The 15,612-nt window shown below is 46.1% G+C and overlaps 1 protein-coding gene across 1 annotated transcript in view; it reads left to right on the top strand.

Moving 5' to 3' along the window:
- LOC138569748 (isopentenyl-diphosphate Delta-isomerase 1-like) overlaps window positions 1–14,176 on the top strand; it is a 234,289-nt gene extending 220,113 nt beyond the window's left edge. Inside the window, exon 5 of the mRNA XM_069648007.1 lies at window positions 12,780–14,176. Within this exon, the coding sequence (XP_069504108.1) occupies window positions 12,780–13,097 (318 nt within the window). The 3' untranslated portion in view covers window positions 13,098–14,176. The remainder of the gene's footprint in view (window positions 1–12,779) is intronic.
- Window positions 14,177–15,612: the final 1,436 nt, after the last annotated feature.

Genomic DNA, 15,612 nt, shown 5'->3' with positions numbered 1-15,612 from the left:
TTTCCATCGGCACGTATTCAGACCATAAAGTAAACATGTTGCTCCTTATTACTGCCATCGCAAAAGGACACATTGGTGCCTGGCGATCGTCCCAGAATATTGATTTTACAGCTCTGTTGTGGATGGTTGTCCAATTCTGATTAAAAACCCCATCTGCGGGAAGATTGTATCCATGGCAAACTCACATCAGCACAACGTAGCTATGTAAATTTGGGAAGCAAAAATATATTTCAGTAGCCATTTAAAAAAAATATACACAGCACATGAATATGTTCATTAACAATTTACGGTAAAATGTACACGTACGATGCCTACTCTTTGCATCAAATTGAACATTAATATGGCACATCGTTAATCATCAAGCATATAGAACACATGCTAACCTCAGTCGCATAAATATTTTGTTAAACTACGTCTGCGTTATTTACTGATTTGCCATTGTGTCTATGTAAAGATGAGCAACCTTCTCGAAACGACAGATCTCAGTAACTTTCTTATGTCCGGTTTCATTACAGTGACACTTACTTTGTGGATATTCGACACACTCTGTCCTTCAAATTGTTAGTACAGATGATTCAAGGACAAATAACGAGACCTTTTGTGTGTTCTCAGCCTGGCAAAGGTTTTAGTTTTTGGGGAAAAATACCACAAATATGAATAAAATGTTCTGCTTTCAATTGCAAGCTGTGCAGTGAAACTAATGAAATATTTCAACTGTTCCACATATCAAAATATTTACTTCCATTTTAATTGTCTCAAGGCACCCTGACCCACCCCACTTTTGGCTACTTCAACAGATGCGGTTAGGAGAGGTGCATGACAGACACCACACATTGCTGTGTGCTAATGGCCACAACCAGTCATGTGCCCTGGGCAGTGGGCATGTATGTATTGTTATAGAGGCCCAGAACGGAGGCCATTCTGCAGCAGTGTGGGTGGGGTGCAGATCTGTCTGCCCATATGGTTCAGATCGGGCTAGGTGGAGATTGCATTACTGTCGAAAGAGTTTTTACAAACGCGTGTCAGTTTTTCTTCAATGTAAAGTCAATCAACCACATCACAATGAAACCTAATTGTATGTCTGTACACATCCAAGCCCTCGCCACATTTCTCAAAAAACAGAATTCGAATACACACCATGAAAACAGGCTTTTCCACCTAGAACCGAATACGACAATCATTTCACTCTTGGGACTCTGCCACCTATTTCAACATTACTCAATGCCCCTACTTCCCAACACCTGACCAGTATGAATTGCTGTTAGCTAACTAGCTATTCGTTACCCACCTTCAGTGAAGATCAAAAATGCACAAACTCTGATTCCAAGATGGCCGCGTAGATGGAAGGTCACTGGGCCCCGTGCTCCCTTCCGGCCTGTAACTGCCTACCCGCCAGCCTTACTTTCAGCCCTCCCCGGCACCCGGATTTGGCGGTGGGGGGGGGTCTCTGAAGCGGGGGGCGACGTCAGATCCAGTACGCAGCCCCGGGGGGAGAAGCGGCTGGCAGCGTTGGAGAGGCGGCGATCGGGTGACCTGTGCCTGACACCACGTCTGATGCGGGAGGTGGAGAGAGAGCCCGCGGCATCTGCAGTGGTCCTGGCGAGCTCCGGCCGGGGGCTCATTGTGTTGCTGCCACACCCCCCAACCCCCGGTAAGGAATCGGGCCGCTCCCGCCTGTCGGTCAGCTGAGGCGTGGGTAAGCGGCCCGCGGCACTCGGAGCGCTCCGGGCACGCTGTGAGGCAGCGCCCCATCCGAGGCCCGGGGCGGAGGAGATGCGCCTGCCGAGAGCCACCTGAAGAAAAGTATTCCCACGGCCTGAAGGTACGAGGTGGGCCCGGACGGGTGCCGGGGAGAGGGGAGAAGAGAGGGATTTTGCATCTGGCACTCCCACCCGGGAGCCTGGCGCCTTGGCCAGTGGGCGCGTGGTGGGCCCTGGGATCTGGAGTGAGAGGCGCTGCCTCTGGGGAGGTGCACAGAGTGGCGTAGCCGGCTCTCGGACCGGGACCTGATAGCTGGAGGCTGTCTGTTTCAGAACAGAGGGCGATCACTTGATGTTCGCCGGGGAGGGGCCCCCCGCTGGACAATTCGAACAACGCAAGGAAGCAGGGGTTTACATTTTGGATCAGCGAAACAGCTGGGGCCTTGGTACTTTGCCGGGGCCTGGGCGGCCCGGTGATTGATTCTACTGATTAAGACTACCAGGGGGGAGGGGGTGCCCCTGACCAGCCCAGGGAGTGAAGCCCGGTTGAAGCATGGTGTGATACTTTTCGTTCGGTCTGGAGCACGTAGTTATTCCCCTGCATACTGTCCACCCTCCCCTCATCGATTCTGCCTTGACGGCGCCTTCTCGCCAATATTCCAGCCCCCTGTCTTCCGGAGGGCAGTGGGGGGTAGCGTTTTTTGTCAAGAGATGTCTAGAAGCAAGGCAGAAGACTGCCCACCCCAGGGGAAGACCCCCCAAAAAAACCACAGACGGCACTCTCACAAAATTTTGGACTAGGGAGCCCCAGATGTATGAGGTGCAAGAGATGGCCCAAGATCTAGGCGGCAATCCCTCTGCAGCGCCCTGAGAGGCCCAAGATAAGCCGATAACCCAAGCGATGTTAACACATTTCATGGGTGAACTGGTGGAGAAGATCACAGCTGCGGGGCAACAGCAAATGGACAAGTTGCGTGAAGATCTGGCTGAAGGTCTAAGGGAAATCAAGAGAGATGTGAATGACGTTGAGGAGAGAGTGGACATTAATGAGCGAGCCATTCAAGAGCTGAGCGAGGATGCAAGAAAAGTGGACAATTTGCTGGAGAAATGGGCGGTAGCCACGCAAAACCTGGAGCTACAAGTGGAAAACCTGGAGAACAGATCAAGAAGGGCGAACGTTAGAGTCAAATCGCTGCCGGAAGATGTCCAGGATCAGGAGCTGGCCCCAGTGTTAAAAGTAATATTTGTGTATCTGCTAAACTGGGGCACGGACTCAGACATGCAGTTTGACAGTCCATAGGGTGGGACCCCGTAGGCTCGAGCCAGGATCCAGACCGCGTGATGTGCTGGTGGCCTTTCACAAGTATGCAGTCAAGGAGAAGATTATGGAGAAGGTCTGCTCCCATTACTTACAATGGTTAGGAGATCTCGCTTTACCAAGACTTAGCAAAGATTACACTAATCAAAAGGAGACGGATGAGCCTGGTCCTGTCATTCCTTAGATCTCAACAAATTCGCTACAGGTGGGCCCATCCCTTCGGCTTGTTGTTCACCTGGCAAGGTTCCCATCATAATATCATGACCTGCGATCAGGGGATGGCCCTGCTGGGCTTGGAGGAACAGGCCTCACCCCCATTGGTGGAAACGGAGACGCAGTCGGCGCGTCACAAGCCATGGGAATGGTCCACTATCAAGCATAGCAAAGGAAGGAAGAGAGCTACGGACGAAGCACCCAGGAAGTCGACCAACATTGGAGCCCAGGAATGTGTGTCAGGACAGGGGAGTCCTCTGGCTGTTGCATAGGATATTCCCTGGCGAGGAGACGTCTCGAACTGGAGCCCGGGGAGGGCACGAACGAAAGTTGTTCAGTTAATGTCGAAGGGCAGTTCTTTAGTGTTGTAATGTTGTCCAGGTCTGGGTGAATGGGGACCGTGGGGTCTTGGAATGGGAATGGGTTTTCCTTCCTGCATGGCGAGTTTCTGGGTTTGGTATTGAGATCGGCTCTTGTGGAGAACTTGCGAGGGGGGCCGAGGGCAAGTTGATCTCGCCTAGAAGGGGGAATTGGGGGAGGGGGGTGGGAGAGGGAGGGGTTTTGATCCAAGGATCAGGTAGGCACCGCCCAAACAGCGGCTCATGGGGAGAGCGCTCACTGCACATAATAAATGGGGATGGGTTCAGAGGCCCCAAATCGGCTGGTAAAGCTCCATTCGAAAATGGCCTATAGGTAGCCCAGATGCTTTAAAGTTTCTTTATCTAAATGTGAACGGCCTCAATTCCCAGGTGAAGAGGAGGAAGGTGGAGAGGGTTCTTAGGCTGGAGCAGCCCATGCTAGTGGCAATGCAAGAGACCCATGTACACACTAAGGACGCCCACAGGATTAGATTCTGGGGATACTCCTGAGTGGTACAAGCTACCCAAGCAAGCAAAAAGGGAGGTGTCTTGATCGCCCTGCGGGACGGGTCGGGTCTGACCATTGGAGATCTGCATAAGGATAACCAAGGTAGGTATCTAGCGGTGTTACTTGAGGGCAAAGGAGAGTTCTTCACGGTAGCAACTATTTATGCTCCAAATCATGCGCAAGACGCCTTTATACAAAATTCTCTCACCCGTTTAGGGAAATTTGCACGGGCGAACATCCTCTTGATGGCGATTTCAACATTGCTTGGGACCCTTCCATAGACGGGAGCTCCTCCACATGGGAGACTCTGGGGGGACCGTCGGGGGACCTTGTGAAGAAAATACGTGATTTAGCCCTGGTTGATACTTGCCGAGAACTCTATGGGCAGGCTGACAACTACACCTTCTAGTCACATGCCCATAGGTCTCACTCGTGGATAGACTATATCTGGATCTCGAAACCACTATTGGGAAGGGCGACATCATTGGAGGTGGGAGCGATCGCCCTTGGTGATCACGCGCCGCTTACTTTGCTTCTACCTAAGCTCAGGGGACCCCCAGGTATTTGGAAATGGAGATGCCCAGTCTCGCTGTTGAGGGATCAGCTCTTGGTCAGGGAAATGGAGCAGGAAATACTTAACTATACTGATCATAATAAGTGGGAGGACACGACCCTCAGATTTGGTGTGACGCCCTTAGGGCCACTATGCGGGGCAGGATCATAGCAGTCAAGGCCAGAAGGGAACTGGAACTAAGACTGGAGGAACAACAGTTGGAAGCTAGATTTAAGGAGGTCATGGCCAGGATGGGGTCTAGGATGTTGGCAGCCGTCAAAAAGGAATATAGGGCAGTGAGAGGCCAGTTGAATCTCATACAAACAAGAGCGGCCGAGCGCAATCTCCTCGGGTTGCGACAAAGGTTCTATATCAAAGGCAACAAAGCTGACCGATTGCTGGCCAGAAAATTGTGAAAGGAGGCAGGCGACAAAAAAATACTAAAAATAAAGGGGGAGGGAGGGGTCCCACTCACATCAAACCCCGATATTGAGGGAGAATTCACCAAATTCTACGCTGTCCTTTATAGTTCAAGTTACCCCGAAAGAGCTGACCAGGAAGCATAATTACGGGATGTTGGCGTTCGGCGTGTTTCGCAGGACGATAGGGATGCGCTGGAAGTTGTGGTCTCTGTGGATGAGGTGAGGACAGTTATTAATAGCCTTCCGACTAGTAAAGCCTCAGGCACTGATGGGTTTGTCTCTGAATTCTATAAAACCCATAAAGAAGTGTTCATTCCCATTTTAACCAAATTATTTAATTGTATAGGATCCTCGGGACTCCTCCCTAACTCCATGAATGAAGCCAAAGTTCTCTTGATAAACACACGGGGCAAAGATCCAATGGATTGCGCATCCTACCGTCCAATCGCGTTAATAAACGTGGACGCCAAGATCTATGCTAAAGTGTTGGCCAACCGCCTCGAGACCATCCTCCCTAAACTTATCCATGGGGACCAATCGGGATTTATAAAAGGTCGACAAACACCAGACAATGTCAGAGGACTGGCTCACCTGATCGAAAAGGCCCAGAAAAAGAATATCCCAGCCCTCCTTCTGGCAATTGACGGCAAGAAGGCTTTTGATCGGGTTGAGTGGGGGTTCCTGTTTGCAGTTCTAGGTGGAATGGGGTTTGCCCGGGTTTTATTTCACGGGTAAGGGCATACTACCAAAACCCAGTTATACGGCTAGCCATAAATGGCCAGGTTTCCACCCCGATACGGGTGGGAAGAGGCACCAAGCAGGGTTACCCGATGTCACTGCTCATTTATGCTCTCCACCTGGAACCGTTCTTGGAGACGGTGCGAGCGGCTGAGGATATTGAGGGAATCCCGTTTGGGGGCGAGGTCCACAAGATCGCAGCTTTCGCTGACGATATGATCCTGTCATTGACTCACCCGACCACCTCACTGCAGGCAGTGGCAATAGAACTGACTAGATTTGGCCAAGTTGCTGGCCTAAAAATCAATGCCCACAAGTCAGAGGCCCTTCCTCTCACTTTGCCACCCACCGTAACCCGGGACCTCAGGAAGGCTTACAATTACAGATGGGTTAACACCTCGCTGAGGTATCTGGGGATCTATCTGACCAAGTCTGTGGAGCAATTATACGTAGCAAATTACCCTCTGCTCCTTCAGAAGGTCAAATCGAAGCTGGTGAACTGGGGGGCCCCTGGAGATCTCGTGGTTGGGTAGGATCAACACTTTAAAGATGACAATTCTTCCGCTGCTCCTCTATCACTTCTCAGTCTTACCGGTCGGTGTTTCAACATCCTTTTTCAGGGCCCTGCAAAGAATAATCGGCAGGTTCGTATGGAACCGAAAGCGCCCGAGGGTGGCGGCATCCATCATGAAAGCCGTGCCAGATCGAGGGGGAGTGGGGCAGCCAGACTTTCGAGTGAATTACCTAGCAGCACAGATCAGGGTGATTAGGGACTGGCAAAGGAACGACAGGAACAAGGTAGGTGTGGAGACTAATGGACAAGGCGTTAATAGGAAAGGACCTGGAAGGGTTACTGTAGATGCCGAAGCGTGATAGGCCAACCAGAATGTATTGTAGTGTAATAACTGCGACGACAGGGGACGCCTGGGACCAAGCTATTGAGAGGGCTCAAATCACTTCCTTCCCATCTCCTTTCTCGCCCCTGCATGGTAACCCGCAATTCACTCCAGTGGCCGCAAACGAGTCAAATTTTGATCCATGGTTTCAAGGGGGCTGCAGGATGCTACGGGATATTCTAGTGGGAGGTGAGGTCGAAAACTCTGAACAGTGTAAGAAGGATTTCGGTGTGGGGGAGAACCAGAGGTTTCCATATCTCCATATCAGACATTGGATCTCGCATCCGTCAGTAAGGCAAGCGGGTTCTCGTCCCCTTACCCAGTTTGAGAAGTATCTCGACACGGGAGACAGAGGGGTGGTCTCGTCCATTTATAAACTTATAAAACGGGAGGAAACTATACACTCTAGAATCTACATGAGCAAATGGGCGCAAGATCTAGACTCTGGCATAGAGGAACAGGAATGGGTCAAGCTGTGGTCCCAAATCCCGAAACGGGCAAGTTCTATTCAAATCCGTAAGATCTGGCTGAAGCTGCTATTGAGGTGGCACCTAACCCCTCTCAGGTTAAATAAAATATATCCCCTGGTTTCAGTTTATTGCTGGAGGGAGTGTGGCGCAGTGGGCTCGTGGGCTCACATTTGGTGGGAGTGCCTAAAAATGGATCCCTTCTGGTCTCTAGTTCAGAGGGCGATCGCCCAGGTGTTGGGTGTCCCGCAGGGCTGCGGTAGGGTGCGGGACTTACTGGGCCTTAATGCAGTGCTGACAACTTTGCCCACCAGAGCGGACCGTAAACTGTATATGATAATGATGTTGTCGGCTGCATTGGTCCTGGCCAGGAAGTGGAAGTCAAAGGTTCCTCCACAGGAACACGAGTGGGTTACGAAACTGTGGGCTCTGGCAGCAATGGAATGGCTTGCCTACTCGATCCAGGGGTCTCATAGGCGATTCATCTCGGACTGGGCCAACCTGTTGGCATTTCTAAAGGCGGGATCCCGCCGCGCCTGGTGCCCCAAGGCTAGAACTATTGGGCATTGTTCACCCTCAGGACCAATCGAACCTGTGAAGTCTTATAATCTGTTTCTTCAGAAGGTTTTTTCTTTGGGGCTTGGATCCCGCTTGGTGTATCTGGCTTAAAACTCCACCTGGGCTACTGGGATGTATTCATGAGAATAATGTACCTAATTTACCTCTTTAACCTGAGCTGTTGGCGAACCTGTAGGATCTGGGGGGGGCATGGGACGAGGGGAGTTTCTGTTAACACTAATTGCTACCTGTTTCATTGAAAACTGTTAATAAAAACTTATTGGAAAAAAAATGCACAAACTCATTTCACAATCAGATGGGACATGGAGAGATGGTTACAGTGCGAAATACAGACTCATGTTACTAATTTGTGGAAAGCGGTGGGTTAATATGAATAGAGAAGGCATGGCCTGCCTAGAATGAGTGGAGTTTTGAAAGGCTTGCTGGCTTCTGTGTAGATCTAGTTCAGCAATCCTCTTGATTTCAGCAATGTTGCCGGTGCGCCAGGCTGGCCTCCACAGTGTGATGGAAATGAGCAAAGGCCACAGGCGCATTTTTATACTGCACATCAGCAAAGTATGCATTTAAATTACATATTCTGTCACCCCGGATGTCAATGTTGGCTACCACTGTGGCCCATAAACCTTTAGTCTATTGCAATCCGCAGCCACTTACCACAAATCCTACTTACCAAGGTAGTTGGACTACATAGCTTTTTCCTTACTTTGATTCTGTATGACTGCTACACCTCTGTTCTGATGACATTCTTGAGCACTTGTGAGTTCATTAAAATGATAAAAAAAGGTTTAATAGCACCCTGAATAATAACCATGAATATTACAAGTGTGGTTGTTTGTGGTATTCACTTTTGGTCATAGTTGAATAACATGCACAGAAAGATAAGTCAGGTATTACTTATTAGAAAAATTACCCATTTCTGGTCATATTTTATACACATGTCAATATTGTCCCTTTTAAGCATTTCCTGTGAAAGGCCATGAGAACGTGGGCATCTGAGATGCCATCCTGTTCACCCTTTTCCATGACCATTTTTTCTTAAACTTTAAGTGTTTTGAAGGAAAGCGCCTCTGCTTCCTTGAAAACCCAAATACATATTATAGGTCACGCTTACTCCCTCTCCATCACCATATCCCAGGATGACTACCCTCAATTACCTCCACTTCCATGAATTGAAATATGCAGCAAACTTAACAAGAAAGTGCAACGTGTCTGCACAATAAATGTCAAGTCCACTCAGCGTTTTACGCGGTCTTGTCTATAAGAGGACCCCATAGCTACAAAAATCAAGTACCCGACCCCAACTTCTTGGCATGTCATGCAGAAGAATAATGGCAAATAAATGTGGTGTACCATGTACATGTGAACCAGGGCAATGAAAGGGGGTGAGTTGCAAGCAATTAGTCGATGAGCAATGTGGGCAAAGGAAAGGGGTTGCGTGCCAGGGAAGGGAAATGAGTAAAGAGTAAAAGGATGCCGCAAAAGGCTAACAGAGGTATGAAACGTAAATATAAGTAAGCAGAGGATGAAGGGGCATCAAGGATGTGGTGTAATGGTTGAACACCATTGGGTGATGTGTATGCAAAATAGGGTCAATGAGATCGGCATTCATCATGAAAGGAAGGTCATACGTTTGAGTGGCCGTTGCAAAAGATCTATGCCTGACTTGTAAGCCCATGCAACTCCTTGTGGAGCTGGCTCGATTCCTTACTAGTTCTAACAAAGTGAACCATACTTGCATTAAGATGTTTTGGGGGCATGGCCAGCAGGCGACCGATGCAGTCATAAACCCTCTGAGGCACCTACGGCCACCTGTCATTGATCCTCCTAAATCCTGATTAAAGTGAAGCAACCCGAATAAAGGGCATACCAAGGTGCATCGGAACATCGTGGGAGTTAGGCTGCTTCTGACCGGAAAACAGATGTCTGTGACCTTGGTTCGGTGTCCCGCAGCTTTGGCAAGAAAACACGTGGCTGACAGCAAGATGGCCGCCACCCGCACGGCTCCACTAACTGCTGCAGTTCAAGAGCGCTACCAAGACTCTGCATACCGTCTATGCCAAAATGCAACCTTTTACAACTGTACTTTAGACCCGTTAAGGAACACCTCCAAATCTCCACCGTGGCAGAATTCCGTTAGTCCCCTCATGAAAGCTTTTTGTTGTATACTATGTTCTCAAGTGCTGTGTGATAAGGGGAACCTGGCACCAACCACCTTTTCTTACGGTCCTACTCCCTGCTCAATGGTCCATATGTGCACATTCATGGAAATGTTTTTTGTTTGTGTATGTTTGCACAATAGTGCAGCATTGGACGCCTTTTTTCAAGCATAATATCTACAGATCCATCACAAGTTTTTGAGCTCCACCAAAGATGTTTGCTGATAGACTGTGACCAATTTAAAATGCTTTCTGTATCCTTTTTTTGTTTTGTTTTGTTTTATTAGCAGCTGTAATTGTTTTAGAAATTTATTTTGCTACATGCGATATATCATATTGATGCATTCTGTGGGAAATGCTCGTGCATGGCCTTTGCTATTCCTACATGCCCATCAGTGGCTATCAGTGTATTTCCATTCCTCGTCTGTATTGCAGAAGTTCAATGGATTTAAGGAAATCCTATTTTTCCATGGCAAGAGAAGATGTAGATTCAGACACTTTTCTGATGACTGAGCTCACTATTTCTTTGATTTCCATGTCTTGGACTGTGTGACCGTTCCTGCTGAATACTGCACTCCCCACTTCCATCACCAGCAAACCTGCGCCTTTTGCCCACGACAGTACTGTCCATTGATGTTTGTTCTCGAGTCCAGGCCTGGCTAATAGCAGGGAACAAGAAATGTTTCTGGTATTTGTAGTATTGGGTTTTGGCAAGGAACTCCAGTCCCACAAATTTACAGAAACTTGACATTTTACTAAATGTTGATCCGCTAATCAACGAAGTACATTTCCAGCAGGCACTTTTCCAAGTATCGATTGAGCAGACCTGAAAATGTTTTAAGATTGTGGACACAGCTACACTTGATCTTCAGGTTGGTGGATTTGACTAAACTTCAGCAATTGCTCCCCACAAATCCCCCTACGTAATTTATCACAGAACGGGTGGGCCCTAGGCTGACACTATCGTTGCGCTTCGCTCTCTATTTCACCAAGTTTGTTTTGTAGCAGCATGGTCACGGGTGGGTAGAGGTGCTGCCCACCCCTCCTCTTTGGGTAGAGCGAAAATAGTACAGTCCCGGTTACCTTGCGCTATTTGATTTAAAAAGATGGAGATCTACTACAAGAGTTTGATTCTGAACCCAATGTGGTTTTATTATTGTAGTGACGACATGTAGTCTTAATGGGTCAGCCGACAAGTATTTCGACATCTAGGGTCCTTTTCAAGACTATAACAATTATTGTATCATGCCCACTAGGATTCCTGGGCTGGTTGTGCTCTCCTGATTATGCTAGAGCAATGGTTATATCGGGCCCTCTGTGAGTCTGGGCTGGTGGCAGCCTTGGTTAGGCTCTTGAGCTGCTGCTGCATCCCAATGTGCTTGGCACTCCTGATGGGGCGGATTTATGATTACATTTAATCATTTTCATAATTTCGATCGGGCAGCGTTTTGTCACAAACCATCTTCTCAAGTGTGTGCGAGGAGGGGAGTCTGGCACCAACCGCCTTTTCTTATGCTTCTGCCCAATGGTCCATGTGCACATTTGTGGAAATTTGTTTTCTTCCCAAGAGTGCATGTTTGAACAATGGTGAGCATTGCACGCCACGCTTCAAGAAGAACTACACATCCCTCTAGTTTCTGAGCTCCACTAAAGATGGTTGCTTATAGACTGTGACCAATTTAAAATGTTTTCTGTACCCTTTTTTCCAAGCAACTGTTATTTGTTTAGATATTGATTTTGTGATGTGCCATATATCAAATTGATGCTTTGTGTTGGAACTGCCCTCGAATGGCCTTTGCTATTCCAACATGGCCATCAGGTCTGTTTGCATTCACTGGATTGCAGAAGTTCAATGGATTTAATTAAATCATATTATCCATGGCAATGGAAGATGTACATTCAGACACTTGCACGACGAATGAACTCACTATTTGTTTGCTTTCCATGTCTTGGAAGTGGCAAGTGCAGTTTTTAGCATAAAAGCTAGGACTCAGTGCCCATCCCCAGCAAGTCTGAACCTTTTGCCTGTGAGAGCACTGTCCATTGATATTTGTTCTAGATTCATGGCCTGGCTAATCGCGGGGAACAGGAAATTGATCTGAAATTTGTAGTATGCTGTTTTATCAAGGAACTAGAGTCCCACAAATGTACAGAAACTTGAAATTTGACTGAATGTTCCACTAAACAACAAATCGGATGAACAAAGTACATTTCCAGCAGACACTTTTCTAAGGGGAGGTTGAGCAGACCAAAAAATGCATTATGTTGGTGGACAGACTACCCCTGATCTTCAGGATGGTGCTTTTGACTAGACTAGTAAACTTCACCAATGGCACCCTACAATTTCTGCAACGTGATTTATGATTGCATTTAATAATTTTGATTATCTCTAGCAGGCGAACACAAAATAGCCAATCATCCTGCAGTACAGTGGTTTGTGATTTGATGGTGGTGGACAAGTCCTCCACACTAGGAAGAGTGAAGTGCAGATAAAGAACACATTTGTCGATAGATTCCGAAGATGCTTCAATTATTTGTCTGAGATATTTCTGGATTTTCAACATCTGCTTTCTTCTTTAAATTAGTCTAACTGTAGGAATTGAAATGTAATAGAAATGTTAGGCGATAGCAAATATAATTATAATGATATAATATATGTTTGCATAGCACTGCATTCTAGTGAACATTGGTTTTGGGGATCTAAGTTGATATGTGATGTCTCTTTACTTAAACCGAGGATACATGTGAAGGTGACTTTAAACCACCTATCGTCCATTTGATCTTCTAACCCTTCATTTCCATATCCAGTGCTTGATCTTTGATATTCCTTGACTTTTTCCACGTCTATTAATTACATTTCTTTATTTCAGGTGATGCCTGATGAGCTCCACTATCTAACACGAATTCACTACAAGGCACAATCGGATGGAATCTGGGGAGAGCATGAAATAGATTATATCTTGTTCATTCAGAAGAATGTAATGCTAGACCCTGATCCCAACGAGATAAAAAGCCACTGCTACGTGACGAAGGAAGAGCTCAAGGAATTATTTGAAAAAGCGAAAAATGATGAAGTCAAGATTACCCCCTGGTTCAAGTTAATTGCTGAAAATTTTCTTTACAAGTGGTGGGACAACTTGCACAATTTGAGTCCTTTCGAGGACCATGATAAAATCCACCGGATGTAAATTGCGCTTGAGAAATGTGTGGTGTAGAGGAAAGACATGCAAGCGGTGTATTCGCCAGTGACATCTCTGCAAAGCAGTTATTGATGGGATGCACAGTTTATACTTGCGACTGATGCCCATTGTGTCTGTTTCTGAAGAAGCTCAATGATTAGCATGGAGGCAGGACTGTACGTTTTACGCTGATAAGCAACTGTGTTTAGAGGTTGTGGGTAGATTTATGCAATTTGTTTATTTTTTATTAAATGACCCATTCTTAATCTTTGGCTGACTACAACCTTTGGTGGGGTTTGTAAGCGTGATGGACCATTGTAAAAATGATGAATTAACTGCAAGAAGGCAGAAATGGATGAAAGAGCTGAGAATAAAAGTAAAGATCTTTGAACGCATGTACGTTTTGGCCATGAAGTAGTACATGAAGACTTGCATGTTTTCTAATCAGAATTTGTATGCAGGTAAACAGCTGATTTTCACGCAATACACTTTTGTGACTTCTACCATTTCCATAAGCAGTTTTGTTGCAGTCGTACGACTAGGCCTATTTTATTTTGTTTGTTCAAGGCAAAGTCAACATAACTTTACTAATTCAAATATTCAAGAGGGGTTCCCAGATTATCCAGTTTTCGTGATCGCTTTTCTTTGCCTGCCCTATAGCAGCGAGCTTAGCTGTACTTAACAGTGAGAACACTGACTGGATCAGATCAGTGCTGCTATAGAAGCAATAAATAGTCAGTCACTATTAAAGATCAAAAGCGAGCCAGTGGTAAGATTTTTGCTGCCATTTACTGATTAGTTCATATGATTTTTTTCAGGAGTGTCTGGTTGATGCTTGTGCATTAGGAAAATAGGTGTTTGTCAAACTATTGTCGGACGAGAGTTCAGTTTCTTGTGCCAGCCCCTTTATTTCAAATTAGTTACTGGCTAAGCTCAACTTTAATACTCTTTTCTGATGGAAATTCACATTTTGATTACAAAATTACCCAATCTGGAAAAGTTATTACGGGCCTGTGTTATCGAAAGGTAGAAAAATAACTTGTTTTTGTAATGTTTGTAATGTTTATTTAATAAAGGTATGACTTCAATTTGCTGTTATTGTAGTGCTGAAAGTGTGACCTACCTTACCACATTGTCAATAAAATATTTGCCTTTCATTTTATAGAACTTGCAGAAAGGAACAGTTTGTACACAAAATAATAATTTTCTTCTTTAAAAATAACTATTTCCATCACCTTCTGATTTATGCAACAGGCATTTACTGCAGGTCATGTTTTCTTTAAGCATGTAGAAGTCTATAAACCACTATAGCATGTGGGATTACAATTGAAATACATTTAAAAAAATGTAATGGGCTCTACAGCAATATTAATATGATTGGGTACCTACAACCGATTTAAGCATCCTTCACTTAAGGAGATCACTTCTAGACAGATGTAACATAGGGACGACTATTGCGAAAGAGGTGCAGGTACTACTCGCCCATTCACCTCTTGTTCTTGCATCAGTCACACATTCCTTGTCAAGTTCTATGAATCGTCACCCCCGAGTCCACCCAAAAGGAGAACAGCTGGGTCAAACACTGTCCAAAAGCTAAACATACTTATGTGAGATGCAACCAGTGTAGAAGGAGGAGGAAGAGGGTAGGATGATGAATTATGTCAGATTGTTCAGCAGGTGTCTGCACCTACACTAGCATTCCATATGAAGGCGTATCTCTGGTTCCAACTAGGGTGGGGTAAGGCAGTAGGAGGTTGTTAAAGTGAGTGCAGTTGCGGGTTTCTATCGTAACACTTATTTAACCACAAACAATGCATATTAGTAACACATGGTCCCTAGAAGATTATCTGTGGTTAATATCGACTGATGGTACCACCGTTACCTTTCCCCACAGGATCGAGTTGTGGCGTGTAAACTATCCTAGACATGGGTGATGGTACACACCTAGACTTAACTTCCATTCCCAAAGCCCTCTTCTAAAGGGCAAAAAGAATGCATACTTCATGACACGAACAGGAATAACAGCTTAGCTGTCCTGAAATTATCTTCAAGGAGATGCAGTGGCAGTCTGTAATTTGGACAGTCGAGCAGTCAAGGTTTTGAAATCAGAAGAGGTATGGAACGTTGCCTTTTGTAATTATCACTTGAAAAGGAAATCAACTAGTGCAGCAAAATGAATATGAATCTAGCGTTTTTGGGGTGACTACATCTTACTTGATCAAGAGGAAAAATCCATCAGTGAACATTTTAAGGCCATGTTAGTTATTTCAGACCAAAATATTGTTCACAGTGCGCGATTCGTCATTCAGCAGATAAACAAATTTCTTATCTGAAAAGAGAGGCAGTGAAGGTCTGCTAATCCAGTGCATTATCTGTGCTGCTGCACTCCAGTACAATGCTTGGTTGTACCATATGGGTTGCTGCATGGTTTTGGAGGGACTCAAGATGTGCTCGATGATTCTGCTTCAGAAGCACAGCGGCATTCACCAGAGTTTCTGAAAATGTCCACCCCTTCACAGAGTGG

This window comes from Ambystoma mexicanum, chromosome 2q (genome assembly GCF_040938575.1).
Source record: "Ambystoma mexicanum isolate Mex_15411 chromosome 2q, UKY_AmexF1_1, whole genome shotgun sequence".
Taxonomy (NCBI): domain Eukaryota; kingdom Metazoa; phylum Chordata; class Amphibia; order Caudata; family Ambystomatidae; genus Ambystoma; species Ambystoma mexicanum.
Note: the sequence above shows the minus strand (reverse complement) of the source record. Positions and strands in the feature narration are given on the sequence as shown.